Genomic DNA, 19312 nt, shown 5'->3' with positions numbered 1-19312 from the left:
CCTGGAGCTTCTTCCGGGTCTCCCACATGGGTGCAGGGGCCCAAGGACTTGGGCCATCTTCTACTGCTTTCCCAGGCCATAGCAAAAAGCTGGATTGGAAGAGGAGCAGCCGGGACTTGAACCTGCACCCATATGGGATGCTGGCAGTGCAGGCAGTGGCTTTTACCCACCATGCCACAGCGCTGGCCAACCTGGAGTATTTTCTACAACACTGGGTTGGGCTGGATGAGAATGCTGCTGGCTTTGTGTTAGGGAGAAACTGCCCCCCAGACTTAGGGCAAGAGAGAGCCTGTCTTCTTGGCCACAGTCACCCAGCAGAGAACTTCCGTCACTCCAGGCTGGTGGTGAGTGAGGAGCATGACATGGCTTAAATGCTATGAGATCGTACTGTTCTTACCAAGATTAAGTAGATTTTATCCATTTGTTGTATGCCCTTAGGGTAATTTATAGAAACTTCAAATGGATTTTTAAAAATAACTTCCACTCGTTATGGTTGTTTTACCAGGGGCAGGATCTTAGGAGCTCTTTACACCTCTAGTCCTGCTATAACTCTCAGAAACTAATAAACTACCCTTCTTCAAGGATGTTTTATCTTCTAAACCTCACTGAACGATATAGCTGTTTTCTCCTCAGGCTGACATTGGAAGACTTTTGCCATGGAGGATAACCAATTGCAGATTAAAGAAAAAGCAATTTAATGTCTGAATGTGTAAATGGCATTTAATTTGCTTTAGCAGCATGACTTTCTTGGCATAAACCAGAAACAAATTGTCTTTAACTTACCAAGCCTTAGTTTTCTATGTAATTGGTTGAAAAAAATTTTTTAGTAGAAAGGCAAAAAGGTAGTGACAGAGATCTTCCATCCATTGTTTGTCCCCCCAAATGGCTGCAACAGCCAGGGCCAGGAACTCATTCTGGGTCCCCCACATGGGCGGCAGTAACTCAACCACCGGGGCTACCACCTAGTGCCTCTCAGGATATGTGTTATAGGAAGCTGGGGTTAAGGCCAGAGTCAGGACTCAAACCCAGGCACCCTGATATGGAAGGTAGATGTCTCAAGCAACGTCCTAACTGCTGCACCTGTCCATCCTCTTTGGAGAGTTTGATTACAGGGTAGAGAGAGTCTTCGGGAGTATAGGCAATTCCTAGTGATTTTGAAGAAGCAGATCGGAGTCATTTTCCCTACTTCCCAACTACCTCAATTTTTGCCCTTCTTTTTGTAACCCTGATACTTGTGTTTTAAGGGGTTTAATGCCAATAGCTGGTGCCCACGAGTATACTCTCCAGCTTTTACAGCAGGCTAAGTCTTTGCAGAAAACCTCAGTTTTAGGGATGAGAAAGTATCAGGAAGCTTAGTCTAAGACAAGACTTGTTCTTGTGTAGGCTATGGGCTAAGAATGCTTTTTACATTATTAAATGATTGGAAAATATCAAAAGAAGATGACTTAAGAATACCATGAAAATAGGAAATTCAAATTCGTGCGTATAAGTAAAGTTTTATTGGTCTACAGTCGTGCTCATGTGTTTACATGTTGTCTATGGCTGCTTTCCTGCTACAACAGCAGCGTGGAGTACTGCAACAGAGACCATGTGACCTGCAAAGCTGAGATTATTGACCATCTGGCCCTTTATGGACCAGGTTTGCTGATCTGGTGTAAAATATGTTTTACGAGATGGCCTTATCAAAATATTGCAGGCTCCAAGACTTGTCCTGACAGGGACATCATCCCTGTCAGGGACATACATCCCTGTAGATGCAAATCAGTTTGAGGCAGTTATTTATATTTTAAGATAGAAATTAGAATGCCACCTGTTTTTGTATAGGAAAAATCTTTGTCAATAGGAAAATTTCTTTAAAAAATGGATTATATGTTCATAGGTGTATTTGAAACTAGTTCTACCATGTAAGTTTTCTCAGGCCACCTTTCTGATCTGAGATTGTGATATTCTGACAGTTTTCTCTCTAGTTAATTCATTTCTTGTTGGTTTAGAAGAAACCTTATCACCTTGTTTGACATCTCACTGTTGGAGAAAATGTGCTTCTTTTCTTCTTTTTTTTTTTTTTTGACAGAGTGGGCAGTGAGAGAGACAGACAAAGGTCTTCCTTTGCTGTTGGTTCACCCTCCAACGGCTGCTGCGGCCGGTGCACCGCGCTGATCCGATGGCAGGAGCCAGGAGCCAGGTGCTTTTCCTGGTCTCCCATGGGGTGCAGGGCCCAAGCACTTGGGCCATCCTCCACTGCCCTCCCGGGCCACAGCAGAGAGCTGGCCTGGAAGAGGGGCAACCAGGACAGAATCCGGCGCCCCATCCAGAACTAGAACCCGGGGTGCCAGCACCGCAGTTGGAGGATTAGCCTAGTGAGCTGCGGTGCCGGCCGAAAATGTGCTTTTCAAGGCTGTATCTGTGTTATGTCAGAATACGTAGATAACTGCATTTGTTCATTGAATGGAAGAAGTCAGATAAATTTTTTTGGCATTGTATAAGTCCTTTAAAACTTAATGCAGAGATAGGAATTTAGAAGTATGAATTTTTAAGCCAGTTATTTTTGTGACAGTTTAGACAAAAGATTTTCTGTGATACAGGAATGTCAATGTAAGAATATTTTTTAAACAAACTTTAATACTCCAAATGTGCTGAAAATTAAGCACTGATATAATGTTCTCAAAAGGAAATGTTTGTTTTACAAGGGTCGTAATTCAGGCTGTAGTTATTCCATAGAAGAAAAAACTCCTACATAAGAATTATTTGATGATACAAAAAATTTCAACCAATTATTTTTCTGAAGATTTGAGGCTAGTTGTATTTATTAATGTTTCTTGAAACAGAATTTTTATCCAACAAAGTTTACAGTAGTTTACCTATAGTTAAATTATCAAATAATATGCCCTCTTCAATTTTGCTGAAAGAAAAAGGATGTGCCACGTTGCAATCCTTGGTCATCGGTGAATGCCAGTTCCTTCTGGTTCGAGGTGTATGTAGTACAGTAATACAATTTCTGAGACTTGAAACTCTAATTTTTCTGCCAATGGAATTTGGAGACACATTCAGATCAGTTCAGCATTTGAAACCAGTTTTTGTCATATATCTGGGTGGTGTAGTTTTAAAATTGAGTGGTTTCTTGTTTGGGGCCTAATAGATCTGTAGTCTTATTTCAGAAGTTGTTCATGTTCAGCCATTTTTCTCCTTGCCTGTGCCACCTGCCCAGAGCCACGGCTGGGCTTCCGCATCAATTACCTTCTGAAATGGTTTTGTTTCTTTTTTCTAGGCATCCAGTGGAAATTACTACTTCATCCCGTACATCATTACACCATGCGCTGATTACTATTGCTGTGAGAGTGACGCCCAGCGGCGAGCTTCAGAGTTCATGGCTCCGAACTGGGACGCCATCCTGGGCCCACTGTGCGTGCCCCTGGTGGACAAGTTCATTGGCCTCCTCAGAGACATCCATGTGACCTCATGGTAATTCTCATCAGCCACCAACAACCCTAAGAGCCTTGCCAAAATGTCCCTTCAGTTTCAAGGAGGTGGTATCCTTTGACATGACCAGAGTGCTCAGAGAATGGGGCACTGCAGCCAATCATTTGAAAATCATCTTGCAATCCATTATTGGCCCTGAATGCCCTGGTAAGAAGGGCCGCTGAGATGAAGCCAACAGAGTAGAACTGGAGTTAGGAGTTCAGGGTTGGGGCGGGCTGTCCTTTACCCACTGCGTGAACTTGACGCGTGACTCTCTGTGGCTGTTTTCTCATCTAGAAAATAAGGCGGTCAAGCCAGTGATTTATTTCTAATGCTCTCTTTCACCTCTGAGATTCTGTATTTCAGGACCATTTGTGAACATGACTTTGCACTCCCCCAGTTGTGTGGGTTTTTCTAATGCCGCAGTGAGGTCATTCTGACTTTAAGTTCTTACGCTTTAAGAGCCTGTATGTGCTGAGGCAAGCCACTGCCCTCCTGACCTTAGGATGTCCTGTGACATGCTCCCTTTAGATGGACATCAGAGATGCTGTGCAGTTCTCACCCAGAGGTTTGCAGTTGAATCCTGGCTTAGGTGATTCCTAGCTCTCTGGCCTTGACCACGTGGGCTCACCCCTCAGCCTTCATTCTCAAGAGACCGTACCTTCAGATGGCCTTATTCTGGAAGTTAAAAGTAAAAAGCTATTTTTAACCAAAGGATCCTGTTTCTCTGCTTGCAGCCAATTGAAAGGGTTTATTCCTGTCAGTTGTGTCACAAGGAGAACAACGTGGCCTTCCAAAACAAATGAAAATCCAAAGCACTGGCAAAACTGACTGTAATGCAACGTAAGGGACCTCACGTCACACTGTGGCTCAGCTCACAGCGCCCTGAACTGTGGGGGTTACCAGTGCGGCATTGGTTATGAGGCGCACACTTGCTAGTAATCTGTTCTCCTTGTTTATCCCATCACCTACACTCTGGATGCAGACTTTCTTCTCCAGACTGTAGTGGGCAAAGGCAGCTGCACACATGACCACATGGCAACATGGAAAGCAAATGGGGGATATTGGTGGCGCATTCCTGGAAAGCCTCTTAACTATTGTCTTAGTGTAAAACAAATGTTCTAGTGAAATTTAGGCAGAGAGCTCTCCCAATGCCTAATTCCAGGTGTGGCGAGGAGGTCAGGTAGCTCGATTCTGCCAGATGAACCAGGTCTTTGCAAGAAATGGATTCTGGTTTCTTTCTCACTTAGCGCCTGTATGTATGTATCAGTTGGAAAGCATCTTTTTTGTTTTGGTTTAATTTCAGAGAGCTTGAAAGATATATTGGGTGATTCTACCCCATGAACTTGGCAGGTGGCTGGCATTGGTTAGTGACAGGGTAAATGGTGCTTTTGGTTTAAGTTATCTCTAACAGGGAAGGCTGGTAAGCTGCTTAGCTCAAGTGCAAACTCGGATAGGTTTATAAAGTCTATTTTGAGTGCTGTGCTGAAACCATTTCCAAGTTCACACTGATTAACAACATCTACCCTGGTTATCAGAGGCTGTGTGTTTATTACACATCTGATGTCCCCAAGCCATACTCAAGTCAATGTTTTATTTATTGTAAAACCACTATTCTTAGTAGGTTTCTTAGTTTATTAAAGCTATTTTTCAGAATTACTCTTTTTTTAAAAAAAAGATTTATTTTATTCGAAAGACAGTTACAGAGTGAGGTAAAGCCAGAGAGAGAGAGAGAGAGAGGTCTTCCATCCACTGTTTCATTCCCCAAATGACCACAATGGCCAGACAGAGCTGAGGTGATCCAAAGCCAGGAATCAGGAGTTTGTTCCAGATTCTCCCATGTGGGTACAGGGGCCCAAGGACCTGGGCCATCTTCTACTGCTATCCTAGGCTATAAAAGAATCCTGGAATGCAATTGGAGCAGCCAGGACTCGAACTGGTACCCATATCGGATGCCGGCGCTTCAGGCCAGGGCATTAACCTGCTGTGCCACAGTGCTAGAACCCAGAATTACTCTTGAAAATGAGACTAAAGTATAACTTTTGAACTTGTCAGGATAAACTAATAACACTGTAATAGCTCTGATGCCTTTATATTCTACCAAAGAGGCAGTGGCTGTCACCTAATAACTAATTCAATTAAGACAGAATTTTTTTAAAGAATTTATTTATTTGAAAGGAAGAGTTAAAGAGAGGCAGAGGCAGTGAACAAACCATCTGTTGGTTCACTCCCCAAATGGCCGCAACAGGTGGAGCTAGGCCAATCAGATGCCAGGAGCTTCTTCTGGGTCTCCCACGTGGGGTCAGGGGCCCAAGGACTTGAGCCATCTTATTCTGCTTTCCCATACCATAGCAGAGAGCTCAGTCAAAAGTGGAGCAGCCAGGACGCAAACTGGCGCCCATATGGGTTGCTGGCACTGCAGGCCATGGCTTTACCCACCACACCACAGCACCGGCCCCCAGAGACAGAATGTACTAATTCGTGCATCATTGATGATGATAGCAGTTGACAACTAAGGAAACCAAAAAAATTAAAGAAATATGCAGCTATTTTTATATCAGAACATTTTCTTTGGGACATCATTTCATTCTTTAAATGTTAATTGAGTTCGTATTATGAGTGTTGGACCATGAAGGTCAAATTCATGAATGTCATATTATGAATGTTGTCTACTGGATGTACATTAATTTGGCATAGTATTATTATTGAAATTAAGTGCCATTTGTTATTCTATCCCATGTGTTTTTTTTTTTTCATTCTCTGGAGACTATCACTTAATTTTGCTTACACTCTTTTTAAATGAATAGCCTAATTTTATTCCTACAGTTAAAGACTTGAGTTCTAATGAGTTGACAGTATTACTACTTGGCAGTGCGCCATTTCTATTAAAAATGTATTTGGAAACCATTCTAAGTTGGCTTTTATGCTCCAAATTAGATCATTTTTCAAGATTTTAAACCAATTACCAGATAGTAGCACTGGCTCTTTGAGAGGCTATGGTGACATTCCAGTGTGCATTTAAACTGCGTGAAGTGTTTTTAATACATCCTTGTTGTTTTCTCGATGCCCACATGAAGGAAGTTTTATGTTAGGAAAAATATCCTGGCAGTGGAATAGGACAAAGAGAGCAAAGGGGTGAAAGGTGAGGTGGTTGTAAGCTTTCCAGGCTTGGCCTCTCTGTCCCTTCCTGGATGGCTCCAAGGCACTGCTTTCCAGCTCTCCCCTCAACGGTGGAAAGCTTCGTGACTGCTCACTGGGGACACCTGATAGAGACATTCATTTTAAAGATGTTCTCATCTATGTTTCATGGCTTCTAGAGTTCTGTTTGTCTTTGTGATCATCTGCTCTTAGTAGAAAAAAATGAATATGCAATTACTGTACCTTTTTGCCCTCTATATGTTTGGAAATCCTGGAGTAAGTGGGATTAGGTTGGGTGGCAAGTCCTGTGAGTTCCCTGAATATAAGTGTGGTCAACTTTGAGAATATTTTCAAGGTGGTAATGAACTGAGTTTCATTTGTTTTCCAGTTAGTTTCTGCGAACTGTGGATAACAAGTTGAAGGTGCTTAGTGGTGCAAGAAGGCTTAGGTCTGGGTCTTGCCTATGTCGTGTGCTTGCCTACGTCATGTCCGTGAGGGCCGTGTTTGAGCATGTGAAGAAGAGTCCTAGATGTACGGAGATGTGACTGGAAGTTTTTGTGTTTCCCTCTCTAGTACATATTATAAAGAGGCCTTGTTAAATGACATCCGGAAAGCCAGAAAGAAGTATCAGGGTGAGGAGCTGGCGAAGGAGCTGACTCGTATCAAGCTCCGCATGGATAACGCCGAGGTGCTGACCTCAGACATCATCATGAATCTCCTCCTGTCCTACCGTGACATCCAGGTATGAAGCACGCCTCGCATGGGCTGAGCTCTTCCTTGGCACAGGGAACTCCTCGTAGGAAGCACTCTTACACCAGGTGTAGGGTGAGGTGGCTGTGTTATAGACAAATTGGCCAGCTTGTAGGTCATCTGCCTTATCTATTGCAATGGAAATCTTGGAGAAGATTTTTTCCTATCAGGGCTCGCATGACCCCTCTAAGAGATCTGATCTGCAGGCCTCTTTGGAATAAGGATCTGAAAATTTGGTTTATATGTGTTTTATGCTAGGCTTGTTCTAAGCTCTTTGCTGATCCTGACTCACTTACTCCTCTCAACAGTTCTAGGGGATATGTATACTTTGATTATCTCCTTTTTTACTAATGAGGAAACTGAGGCACACACTAGTTGAGTAACTTGCCCAAGTTCACTCATTAGTGACCAGGAGTATCAGAGGCACACCGACGACCCGAGCAATGCAGATGTTTATGACACACATAGCAGAAGCTACTGGAGAGTTCTTGGACAAGAGTCCTTGTGGGATGTGGTTCCAATAAGGAAATCCAGCATTTCCTCCCTGCAGTTTAATGCTGTTGCACCATTGCTAAGAATGCCTTTCCTCCCTTCCCTTTGGAGGAACACAGGATGATGTACCTTACTTGTAAAATTCTACAAAGTCATGTTGAAGGTTGTTGGCTATAGGTCTTTAAATCTGAATGATGGAGGCATCCATTTGTGACCTGGACCAAGAGCAGAGTCGGCCACTCAGGAACTCAGGCCACTAGTGACAAATGTATGTATCTAACTGACTTTAGTAGCAGATGTTGTTTGAGATGACAATGGTTAAGTCATGTCTCTGGAACAAGAGGACAGAAATGGCCTTTCTTGAAGTCTTTCTTCCCTTGAGCTGCTGGCTTCCCTCTGTCTTTGCCTTCTTGCATTCCTTCTTTTCATAACCTTCCATCGGTGGGACTCTTAGGTTCAAAGGTGAGCCAGGAGATTTCTGGAATATGCGGCTTCCCCTTGGCTGGGGCAGCAGCAGCGAGGGGCAGAGCCACAAGACAGTCACAGGCTTTGAGCAGGAAGCCCTCCTCTGTTGATGGTGGCTGCCTGGCAGCAAGTTGGCCAGTACGAATTATTCTAAGCTTGCTGAAATGATCATGGGAAGTGCTGTTAAGAGGCTACCCAGCTAAGACAAGCACAGTAGCAGTTATTCCCGGGGTAATTATGCAAAGTTTAGAGTGGTGGTTCTCAATCCAGGGACATTTGACAATGTCCCAGTTGGCAAACTGGTTGTCAAAATTGAGTGAGGGGGAAGGGTACTAACTGGCTTTCAGTGGATCAAGGCCAGGAATGCTGCTAACTCTCCTGCACTGCATGGGACAACTGCACAACAAAGAATTATTTGGCTCACAAATGTGTTGTGGTGCTGCAGGTTAGTCTGCTGCTTGGGACAGCTGTACCCCATCTCAGTGCCTGATTGAAGCCCCAGCTTCCTGCTAATGTGCCTGAAGGCAGGACATGGTCACTCAAGGACTTGAGTCCCTGCCACCTGTGGAGGAGACCCAGATGTAATTCCTGCCTTCTGGTTTCACTCGGGCTCTGCCCTGGATATTGGGGGCATTTACTGGGGGCCTTTGGGAGGCGTCTGCCTTTCAACTAAATAAATTTTTTAAAAATGTCAGAGTCAGGGTTGAGAAATCCTAGTTGAGGTTAATTTGATTGATTCTGGCAAAATAAGGGCTGGGATGTTTCTTGTGCCCTTTGATTCTTTCTCTGTCCTCGCTCTCGTCCATCTTGTTTTCTGCTCTTTGCTCTGTTCTTTTGAAGGCCACAAGTCACTTCACTAAGTGCCCTGTGTGAAGAAAGGCCTCTGTCTTTACATGCTGAGGCTGGCGTGCTCATAACTGCCCTGAAAACTTTGCGAAGAGCTGTGCTGCCTCTCCTTCTCACCTTGGAACCTCTTGCCAACAGGACTATGATGCAATGGTGAAGCTGGTAGAAACACTGGAGATGCTGCCTACATGTGATCTAGCTGATCAGCATAATATTAAATTCCACTATGCATTTGCACTGAATAGGTAAGAATGATCATGGATGTATAGGGTTTTGAAACATGCCGCCTGTTGAATTCTGGATCCTTCTGTTAAACAGTCAAGTATGCATCAGCTCTTGTGGTCAATGGTGAAGAAGAGCAAAACATGGTTTTTGTCCTCACTTGTCTATGGGATGTGTATTCTAGCTGTGAAATCAGATGCTTAAGTAAATCCAAATACGATAAATTGCTTAATGAAGATTTGTCCAAAGTGCTATGAAAGTATAGTAAAGAGAGGGAATAATTTCTTTCAGAGGGTTTTGCAGAAGCTTCTCTGGGATCTTGTCTGTTACGTTGTAAAAATTAGTGAAAAATTACCTCATGTGCAAGAGAGAGTGGAGAATGGTAAAAAAAAAAGCATTGCCTTTGGCCACACCGGGGTCTGAGTATAGAGTTGTGCACATGTAAGGTGCATTCAAGGAACGTCCAGTTCCGCTAGAACACGAAACGTGATGAAGCAGATGCAGGTGATGAGGCGAAGCGTGGCGGATGGGACCATGTATCAAAAGGACCCTGGTATATGGAATAAGGACTTGGTAGCATCTCGTAGATGGTGGGGCACTAGTGTTAAGCAACAGGATTAGCATTGTGTGATTGGGAATGAGGGTGTTGTCTTTATGTACTAGTATCATACGAATTTGCAGTTTGAAATTTCTGGGCTGGACGGAATGTCTGAAACTTGGAAAGTGCTGTCTGGAGACCACAGGTATCAGAGCTTAAGTGCTAGAGATATTATGGCTAAGATGCTAAAACAAAGAGACCCCAAATGCGATGATTTATATAAGATTAGAACTTGTCTTTCACATAACAGTCTAGAGGTGAGTGGACCAACCTAGTGGTACAGCACTACTCCAGGAGTTAGTTGTGCAGGGGCTTAGGAAGCAGCCGTTTTGTAGCTCTAGAGTGTTGTCTCCAGGAGTTAGTTGTGCAGGGGCTTAGGAAGCAGCCGTTTTGTAGCTCTAGAGTGTTGTCTTCATCTGCATAGCTGAAGCTATGTGGAAAAGAGAAAGAACAGAGGAAGACCAAGACAAGTGTTTTCTTTTAAAGCAAGTAGAATTTACACATGCTTCATTAAAAGATCTATTTATTTATTTATTTGAAAGATTGAGAGTGAAAGAGATCAAGGTCAAGACAGATCGATCTTGGATCTGCTGGTTCAACTCCCCTGATGGCTGCAATGGCCAGGGATGGGTCAGGCCGAAGCCAGGAGCTTCTTCTGGGTCTCCTGCGAGGGTTGCAGGGGCCCAAACACTTGGACCATCTTCGCTGCTTTTATAAAGCCTTTAGCAGGGAGCTGGATTCCGAGTAGAGCAGCCAGGACACGAACCGGTGCCCATATGGAATGTCAGCATTGGGGATGCTGGCTTCACCTGCTGCACCACAATGCCAACCACTACACATGCTTCCTCAACTCACATTCCGCTGGTGAGAACTCAGTTACCTGACAAGGGGATCTGGGACATGCAGTCCATACAGTCCGTAGCTGGGTAGCCATGTGCCCATTCAAGCTTGGCTACTATGGAAATGGAGGATAACTAGGAGTTTGCCACATTAAACCTTAGCAAATCCCAGTTGCCTCACTGTTTTAGTGCTGCTGTCTCCTTTTGTCCATTGATAACGTGTAGGAAGAGGAGCTACATGGGGTGAGATTCATGAGAACCAGGTCCGGAGACACTCCCTGTGGGGTCTGGCGACTGCCTGATGCAGGCATTTGTCATGTTGACTCATCCAGCAGGCCACTCTGGAAGCATATTCAAATGGCCCGAGAGCCAGAGAGTTCTGGCACCTGCTTGTCAAGCTTCTGTGGCCAGCGTCTTCCTCAGGGAATGAATAAAGCGAAGGTGGAGGGTGTGCTGAGTTAGAGGACTCCGAAGTCTCATTTCCCAGCTTCAGAGGCTCTGCTTTGCTTTAGCAGGTGTGTTAGGCCACAGAGGGTTGAGCAGCCACCAGCAGCATCTGCAGAAAAGCAGCAAAACAGGAGCCCGTGGCTTTGGGGTCTCATATTACAGACTCTCTTCTAAATTGAGGTCAGATTTGTAGTTGGTGAAATGAACCATTGGATAAAGAAATGTACATCTGCAAATAACACCTCCATCCAGAGAGAACCTTTCCGTCACCCCAGTAGTCCCCTTGTGTCCCTGTGCAGGCAGTCTTTACCCTTCCGTAGGCAACCACTGGTGCAACTTCTTCCTCTGCAGGTTAGTTTTGCGTCTGGCTTCTTTCCTTCAGCGTGGTGTTCATCATATTCATCTCGGCTGTTGTATGTGTCAGTAGATCGTTCATTCTCACTGCTCTAGATCATTCCATCGCGTGGGGATGCCACACTTTATTTATTTAACTGATGATGGACCTTTACATTACTTCTAGTTTGGAAATAGTAGGGACAGTGATGCTACAAGCATTTTCGTGCGTGTTTTTGTACACATATATGGGCACATTTCTTTAGGATATATGTCCTATGCATGTGGTAGACACTAGTAAATAATGAGATTTTGATTCCTTCTGGGAGGAGGCTTTAGGGTCTCTAGAAAAATCTGCTACTGTCTCCCCGGTGCCCTTGAAACTGACCATCCCCAGGTGGAGAGCATGTTCATGGGTGTAGGGCAGTCTTCGCTAAGCCTGAAAAAAAGTCTTGGAACTTTGATCCACTAGCATGGTGGGCTCTGTTTTTAGTAAATTTGACCTATACTTGATTGATGCTTGATTTGTGAAGATTGAGCACATCACCACTATAAGGTTCTTGGGAGAATGCCCACCAACACTGTAAGTGCTATAAAAAAATGGTTTGCTAAATCAGAGGGCTATGTTAGTCACACATCACCACGACTTTTTTTCTGGGTAGAGGTGGTTGTGGTCAGAGAAGGAAACAGTGGGTTACAGCCTTTCTCAAAGGAATGACAGAGTCACACAGGGTTGGTATGGAAATTTGGTATCGAAGAGCAGTGGGCATGGCAGGATGAGGTGATCCAGTTGGAAGCTGAAGGGCTGAGATTGTGCGTCTCTTACTAGCTCTTTGCCTCCAAATCTGAGTGTCTCCTGCAAGACAGTGGCTCTGCATCACAGGCCGGACAGGGTCCTCAGTGCCAAAAACCTCGTCTGCAACACATAGGATTGCAGTCTTTGCTTTGTTTGTGTCCACAATCTGATATAGTTTCTTATTTTTGCTTTAGGTTCATCTTAGCCAGCTGTCAGCATCATTACGGTTCAGGGGGACTTCAGAAAGTTTCATGAAAATGGAATTAAGATATCAGTTTATTTTGGTACAAAAATTTTGAAAGCCATGTTTAATTTTTTCATAATAACCATTTTCCATAAACTGTTAGAAGACCCTTTGTGTTCATGGATTTCAAAATTTTTTGCACCCAAATGAAGCTTTAATTCTGTTTTCCATGACCTTTTTTTTTTTTTAAAGGTTTGTTTTATTTATTTGAAAAGTAGATATAGGGACACAGGGAGGGAGGGAGGGAGATCTTCCATCTGGTAGTTCATTCCCCAAATGGCCACAGCAGCCAGGTCTGGGCCAGGCTGAAGCCAGGAGCTTCTTGCGGGTCTCCCATGTGAATGCAGGGGCCCAAGCACTTAGGCCATCCTCCACTGCTTTCCCAAGCACATCAGCAGGCGGCTGGATTGGAAGTGGAGCAGCTGGGGCTCGAGCCAGCACCCGGTGTATGGGATGCCGGCATCGCAAGAGGTGCTTAACTTGCTACATCACAGCACTGGCCCCTCCATGACCTTTTAAAAAGCGCCCTCATGGGATTTGTCATGATGTGTAACGTTGAGGAAGTTCATGGGGTTACCTTGTACCTATAAAGGGAAAATCAGTGATGGACAAACAATGACTTTTTCGTGCATTACAGTTGATGTTTCGCTGTTAGGAAGTGGAGCAAATTATGACCTAAATTTATTATTAAAGGTTGGCGATGATGAATGATATTTGACCTTCAATGGCAGGGCTCCCTGTTTGTACAAAAGTTTGGTTCAACCAGTGGGGCTTCTCCTGATGATCTTCCACTTCGCTGCATTTGGGAACCCATTCAAAGCTACTTGGTTTCCGCTGAGTAGTTGAAGTGCTTGCCTCTCGGTGGCTCTGGACTGCTTTATGAAAGATTTTTATTTGCTGCTGCTTTTACAGCAGGACTTTTTTCTACATACCCTGATGCAGTCAGGATATTTTCACCAGGCATCTAGCTAGTGAGGAGAAATCTGGTTCAGACGAAAACTGTCGGAATCGAAGGCCCAGGTGAGAACCTGAACGTGTCCTGTCACAAAATAAAAAGACAAGGCACTCATCTTCTGCTTCCTGTGTCTTTGGGTCAGGACCCATGCCCAGCAAAATTGACTTTATTGGATTCCTCAGCAGGTGAAGGGGAAACTGGACACGTGCCACATTTGTTGGAATGTCTGGTGTTGTCGTTCCATAAATAAGGGGAGCAATAGAGAGAAGATACTTGGACCTTAGGAATGTGTATGGGGATATTAGATGGGTGTGACCAAACCCAGCTCATGCCGGTGGGGATGGAAGCTGGTTCCAGGACCCAAAGCAGTCACTTGAGCCAGGTCAGTGCTCAAGTCGAGGGAGGGCCACATGTCCCCAGGAGGGTGCTGTGGGCTCCCCCGTCATCGTAGCCTGCAGCCTCCTTTTGGCTCTTCCGTTTGTGTCCACAGTTGAATTTTGCTGTCTTCATTACTATGCAAACCTAATATCCATTCCTTATTACCTGCTTGTCAGAATTAGAAAAATACTGACATCTTTCCGCTCTGATAGCATGCTGTCTCCAGGTACCTTTTTAAAAGTTTGTTGCACGAAGAAGGGTAAATATTTGTTGTGGTTTTCCCAGTAGTGAAGAGAAGCCAGATCCGCCCGCTCAGAAGGAATCCTACAGTGCAGACGCTTCAGTTTAGAGGTGGTGAAGAAAGGAAGGCGAGAGTGTAAAATACAGCAGCAGGTCAGCAAGAGGCTTGGACCTCAATGCCCACATTTTGCTACAGGGTGAGACATAAAGCTGAAGTTAATAATACCATGGAATAATCAAGTAAAGTCGACCTAGCAAGCTTTAGCTTACATTTTGTTTGCCTGAGGAACAACCAAAACAAGCCATGGGGCTTCACTTGAAATTGTTGGGCCATCCCTTTATCTGTCCTGATTTGCCATATGTGAAGAGGGTGTTGGATGGTTGCTGAATATTGAGGTTACTTTGATAATATGTGCTTTCCTTGTACCCAATAACCAACCCTCTGTCGCCCGTTCTAGCCCCTAGCAACCACCCTTCTACTTCCTGCCTCTGTGAGTTTGACTACTTTAGCTGTCCCATTTAAGTGGAATTATACAGCAGTTGTGTTTTTGTGACTGCCTTGTTTTGTCTTTAAAGTCCATCCATGTAGTATCATGATTTTCTTCCTTTTCAAGGCTGAATAATATTCCTGTGTGTGTGTATGCTGCACTTTATTTATTCATCCTTGGATGGACATGTTGCTTCCCGCTCTTGGCTATGGTGAATAGTGCTGCTGTGAACATGGGTGTGCAAGTATTACTTCAAGGTCCTACTTAGAAATCTTTTGAGTATATACCCAGAAGTATAATCAATAGGTCATATGGTAGTTCTAGTTTTAGTCTTTCAGGAATTTTCTGGGTTTGGCGCTGTGGCTCACTAGGCTAATCCTCTGCCTGTGGCACCAGCACACCGGGTTCTAGTACCGACTGGGGCGCCGGATTCTGTCTCAGTTGCTCTTCCAGTCCAGCTCTCTGCTGTGGCCCAGGAAGGCAGTGGAGGATGGCCCAAGTGCTTGGGCCCTGCACCCCATGGGAGACCAGGAGGAAGCACCTGGCTCCTGGATTTGGATCGGCGCAGCTTCGGCCGTGGTGGACATTTAGGGGTTGAACCAACGGAAGGAAGACCTTTCTCTCTGTCTCTCATGTCTAACTCTGTCAAATCAAATAAACAAAAAAAAATGTTCTGTATTTTCCATAGTGGCAGCACCGTTTTACATTTTTTTTTTAAAGATTGATTTATTCATTTCAAAGGTAGAGTTACCAAGAGGCAGAGGCAGAGAAAGATGACCCTAATGGCCGCAACGGCCAGAGCTGAGCCAATCTGGAGCCAGGAGCTGCTTCTGGGTCTCCCACGTGGATGCAGGGGCCCAAGGACTTGGGCCATCTTCTACTGCTTTCTGAGGCTGTAGCAGAGAGCTGGATCAGAAGTGGAGCAGCCAGGTCTTGAACCAGCACCCATAGGGGATACCAGCACTGCGGCTTTACTTGCTATGCCGCAGCACCGACCCCACCATTTTACATTCTTACCAGTAGTGTATGATGTCTTAAATCCTCACCTACACTTCCTTTCTTCCTTTATTTTATTTTTATTTTTGTTACAGCCAGCCTAGTGAGCATGAGTTCGCATCTCATTGTAGTTTCCATTTTCCTGATGATTAGTGATGTTGAACATCTTTTCATTTGCTTATTGGCTATTTGTGTATCATCCTTGGAGAAAGATTCATGTCAGTCCTCTGCCATTTTGAAAAAAAGGTTTGTTTATTTATTTGAAAGGCAGAGTTAGATTTTTCCATCCACTGATTCACGCCACAAATTACCACAATGGCCGGAGCTGTGCCGATCCAAAGCCAGGAGTCAAGAGCTTCCTCCAGGTCTTCCAGGTGGGTGCAGGTGCCCAAGCACTTGGGCCATCTTCTACTGCTTTCCCAGGCACGTTAGCAGGGAGCTGGATTGGAAGTGGAGCAGCCGGGACTCGAATTGATGTCTTATGGATAGTGGCGGCTTTACTTGCTATACCAGAGTGCTGGCCCCCTCTGCCCATTTTAAAATACCATTATTTGATTTTCTCTTTTTGTCATTGAGTTTAAAAAATTCTTTATATATTTTAGGTATTAGCCCCTGATAAGATTCATGATTTATAAATATTTTCTCCTATTCCATAGGTTGTCTTTTCACCATGATTATGTCCTTTGATGCACAGAAATGTCTGAGTTTGATGTAGTCCTATTTGTCTGGTTTTGCTTTGTTGCCTGTCCTTTCAAAGTCATATCTATGACATCATTGCCATGATGTGTATTTTTATACCAACTCCAGTTGCATTTTTTTTCTGAGAAATGAACCATATCCTTAGCTTCTGAGCAGTGGTTTTGCCAATAGTACCTGTTACCTTTTGGAAAAAATACTTACCAGAAGGTCTGACCACTTGTTTCTGTCCTCTTCGCTCCATACATTGTCTTCCTTTCCTGTCGCCTTCTGTCCTCAGTCCCCTCCTGCTTGTCCTCCTCCTCTTGCTCACTGGCTTATTTATGTGTGGATGGAAGGGCCGTGCAGAAAGGAGAGAGCTCATGAGGGGTAAATGAAGTTAATGGGTAATTAAACTATAATCACACGTGTGTATGTGTTACACACACTTGAACTTAGATAAGTGAACTTTCTTCAGACTCATTACACTGCAAGGCACTGCAGTTATTTTGATAGTGCTGTCATTATGCAGAATATTACTGTGTCAGTGGGGAATTTCCTTTGGAATTGCCTTAGGAGCCAGCTTATAAGGCTCATAGGAAATCTAATATTATTCCTGTGGGTTTTGAAGACAGATTGGAGTTTGAATTCCAGCACTTGAATTTAAGTGTTATGGTTTTAGTCAAGCCATTTAACCTCCCAAAGCATTAGCTTTCTCATTTATAAAATGGGATGCGAACATCTACCATGTAGTGAGTACAGATTGAGTATGCCTTCTCCAAAATGCTTGGGGCCAGAGTTTCAGAATCCAGAGTTTTTGGATTTTGGAATATTTGTATAGACTTCCAATTGAACATTCCTAATCTGAAATCTAAAATGTTCCAGAATCTAAAACCTATTGAGCACAGATGTGATGCTCTAAAAATTTGGGATTTGGAAACATTTCAGATTTCAGATTTTTGGATTAGGGATGCTCAATCTGTATTACTAGGCATACTCCTAACATGAACTGGTCTGTCGATTGAGACCATTGCTTTATAGGGAAGCATTATGAGATGTGGAAACAGCACATATTTTTGACATTTGATTCACTTATCGGATAAGCAATCCAATGTTGACATGATAATTAAACTTCACCCTGAGGTTTCCCATCTGTAAACAGGGATGGTGAGGATTAAATAGGGCAGCCATTTGCAGATGGGACTGCACAGCCCTGGATACTAGAAGGCAGTTCATAAAGGATGGGTCCCTTCGCCATTTAATCCCCGTTTACACTCCTTAATTAGAATCTGCAGGAATTGTGGTTGTTCAAAGTAGGCAAGAGAAACCACTTGTAATTTAATCCAGAAGTTACCCATAGCTCATAACTGACCATGAATTTTCCAGGAAGTGTTTAACTTTGCAATGGTTTGAGAAATGTTTCAAAACCACTCTGCTGTTTTATATAAAAAAAAAATGGACCAGAATGCTATGAAACAAATAAGGGTAGTGAGAATTAATGAGTGGTTTTAAGGATTAAATAAGAATATCATAAGTAAAAAAAAAATTGCATAATGCCTGGCATGTATAAAATGCTTAATAAGTATTAAGGGCCCTTCCTCCCACCTCCTCCAAAAAAAGAATCCCAGTTACTTTAATGATAATGAACCAGAAACTATGCTATGGCCAACTTTTCTGTCAGCTTAAGAAAACAGAATACTGAAGGAGTTGACAGTAATAAAACTTAAATATAATTATGAAAGGAGTTTTGAGGAGAATTGTTTCCCTACCTGACATCAAATTTACCATCAAAGGGGCCAGCCCCGTGGCATAGTGGGTAAAGCTTCTGCCTGTAGTGCTGGCATCCCATATGGGTGCTGTTTTCAGTCCCAGCTGCTCCACTTCTGATCCAGCTCCCTGCTAATGTGCCTGGGAAAGCAGCAGAGGATGGCCCAAGTGCTTGGGCCCCTGCAGCTGCGTAGGAGGCCTGGAAGAAGCTACTGGCTTCGGATTGGCCCGGATCTGGCTGTTGCAGCCATTTTGGGAGTGAACCAGTGTATGCAAGATCTTTGCCTTCCTCTCCCCATAACTCTGCCTTTCAAATAAAATACAATTTTTTAAAAAAATTTCCATCAGTGAGATTTAAGAATAGTTTGTTTTTATCATACATATTCCTTTTTTTGGAAAAAAATGCTTTGTGGTGGTTTAAGTTATTTCTCAACATAAAGTTGAGATCCAGTGTATCAGTTGAAGACAAAAGGGCCAAGAATTCACTTGTAACACCTTTTGTCACACAGAGTAAACTATTAGTTATTATCCATTCCTGTAGAGAGTCCTGATTAGTGTGGGTTGCTATCAAGGCCTCCACTTGGCACTCTGAATAAATAGCATGTAGACATTCCGTTACATGAATTCTGAAGTCCCATTTGCCATATTGAATGTAGAAGACCAAACTGGTAGTCCAGGAGACACAAAACCTGGAAGAGTTTTCTTCTCACCCTCTGCCTGAAGATGTTGAAAAAAATGAGAGCAAGCCACAGTTCCATTTAGGAAACATTCCTTGAGAGTTTCTTGTAGATTTGGTCTCTTGTGCCTTAGACTGTATATTGAGAAACTTTACATGTGTTCATTCTTGTCACCGTTGCCCTTGAGATGGGGACATGGAGCAGGAGAAACAGGGAGAAAGCTTTTCCCGTTTCCCTGGAAAAATTCCTGAAGACACACCAGGGCCACCAAATCAAAGTAGGCTCTTCGCATTATCCAGAGTACTTTGCTGGTGTTTCCCTTCAACTTCAGAATAGCCGTGTTTGAGTGTGTGTGTGACTAAATGTGCACCGCGGCTCTTACGTAAGCAATGGGAAGCGCCTACTCTGAGACCTGCGCTTGGGAAGAAAGGTGCCTGGGAGTCGGGTCGGGTAGCCAGCACTCCCCTGCTGTCCTGCCCCTCCCGGGGCAGTGTTCTCTAGCTGCCCTTA

At 43.9% G+C, this 19312-nt stretch overlaps 1 protein-coding gene across 3 annotated transcripts in view; it reads left to right on the top strand.

The window, feature by feature from the left end:
* The window catches only part of MAP3K15 (mitogen-activated protein kinase kinase kinase 15), a 119239-nt gene that overhangs the window by 45231 nt on the left and 54696 nt on the right, over positions 1–19312 (top strand). For all 3 annotated transcript variants that reach the window (XM_089323796.1, XM_089323795.1, XM_089323794.1), the window contains exons 4-6: positions 3266–3459; positions 7168–7336; positions 9286–9392. In XM_089323796.1, coding sequence (XP_089179922.1) covers positions 3266–3459; positions 7168–7336; positions 9286–9392 — 470 coding nt within the window. The remainder of the gene's footprint in view (positions 1–3265; positions 3460–7167; positions 7337–9285; positions 9393–19312) is intronic.

The sequence above is a fragment of the Oryctolagus cuniculus genome, chromosome X, assembly GCF_051225735.1.
Source record: "Oryctolagus cuniculus isolate XC-2025 breed Fujian yellow rabbit chromosome X, ASM5122573v1, whole genome shotgun sequence".
NCBI lineage: Eukaryota > Metazoa > Chordata > Mammalia > Lagomorpha > Leporidae > Oryctolagus > Oryctolagus cuniculus.
The sequence above is the reverse complement of the archived record's forward strand: the minus strand, read 5'-3'. Positions and strand labels throughout refer to the sequence as shown.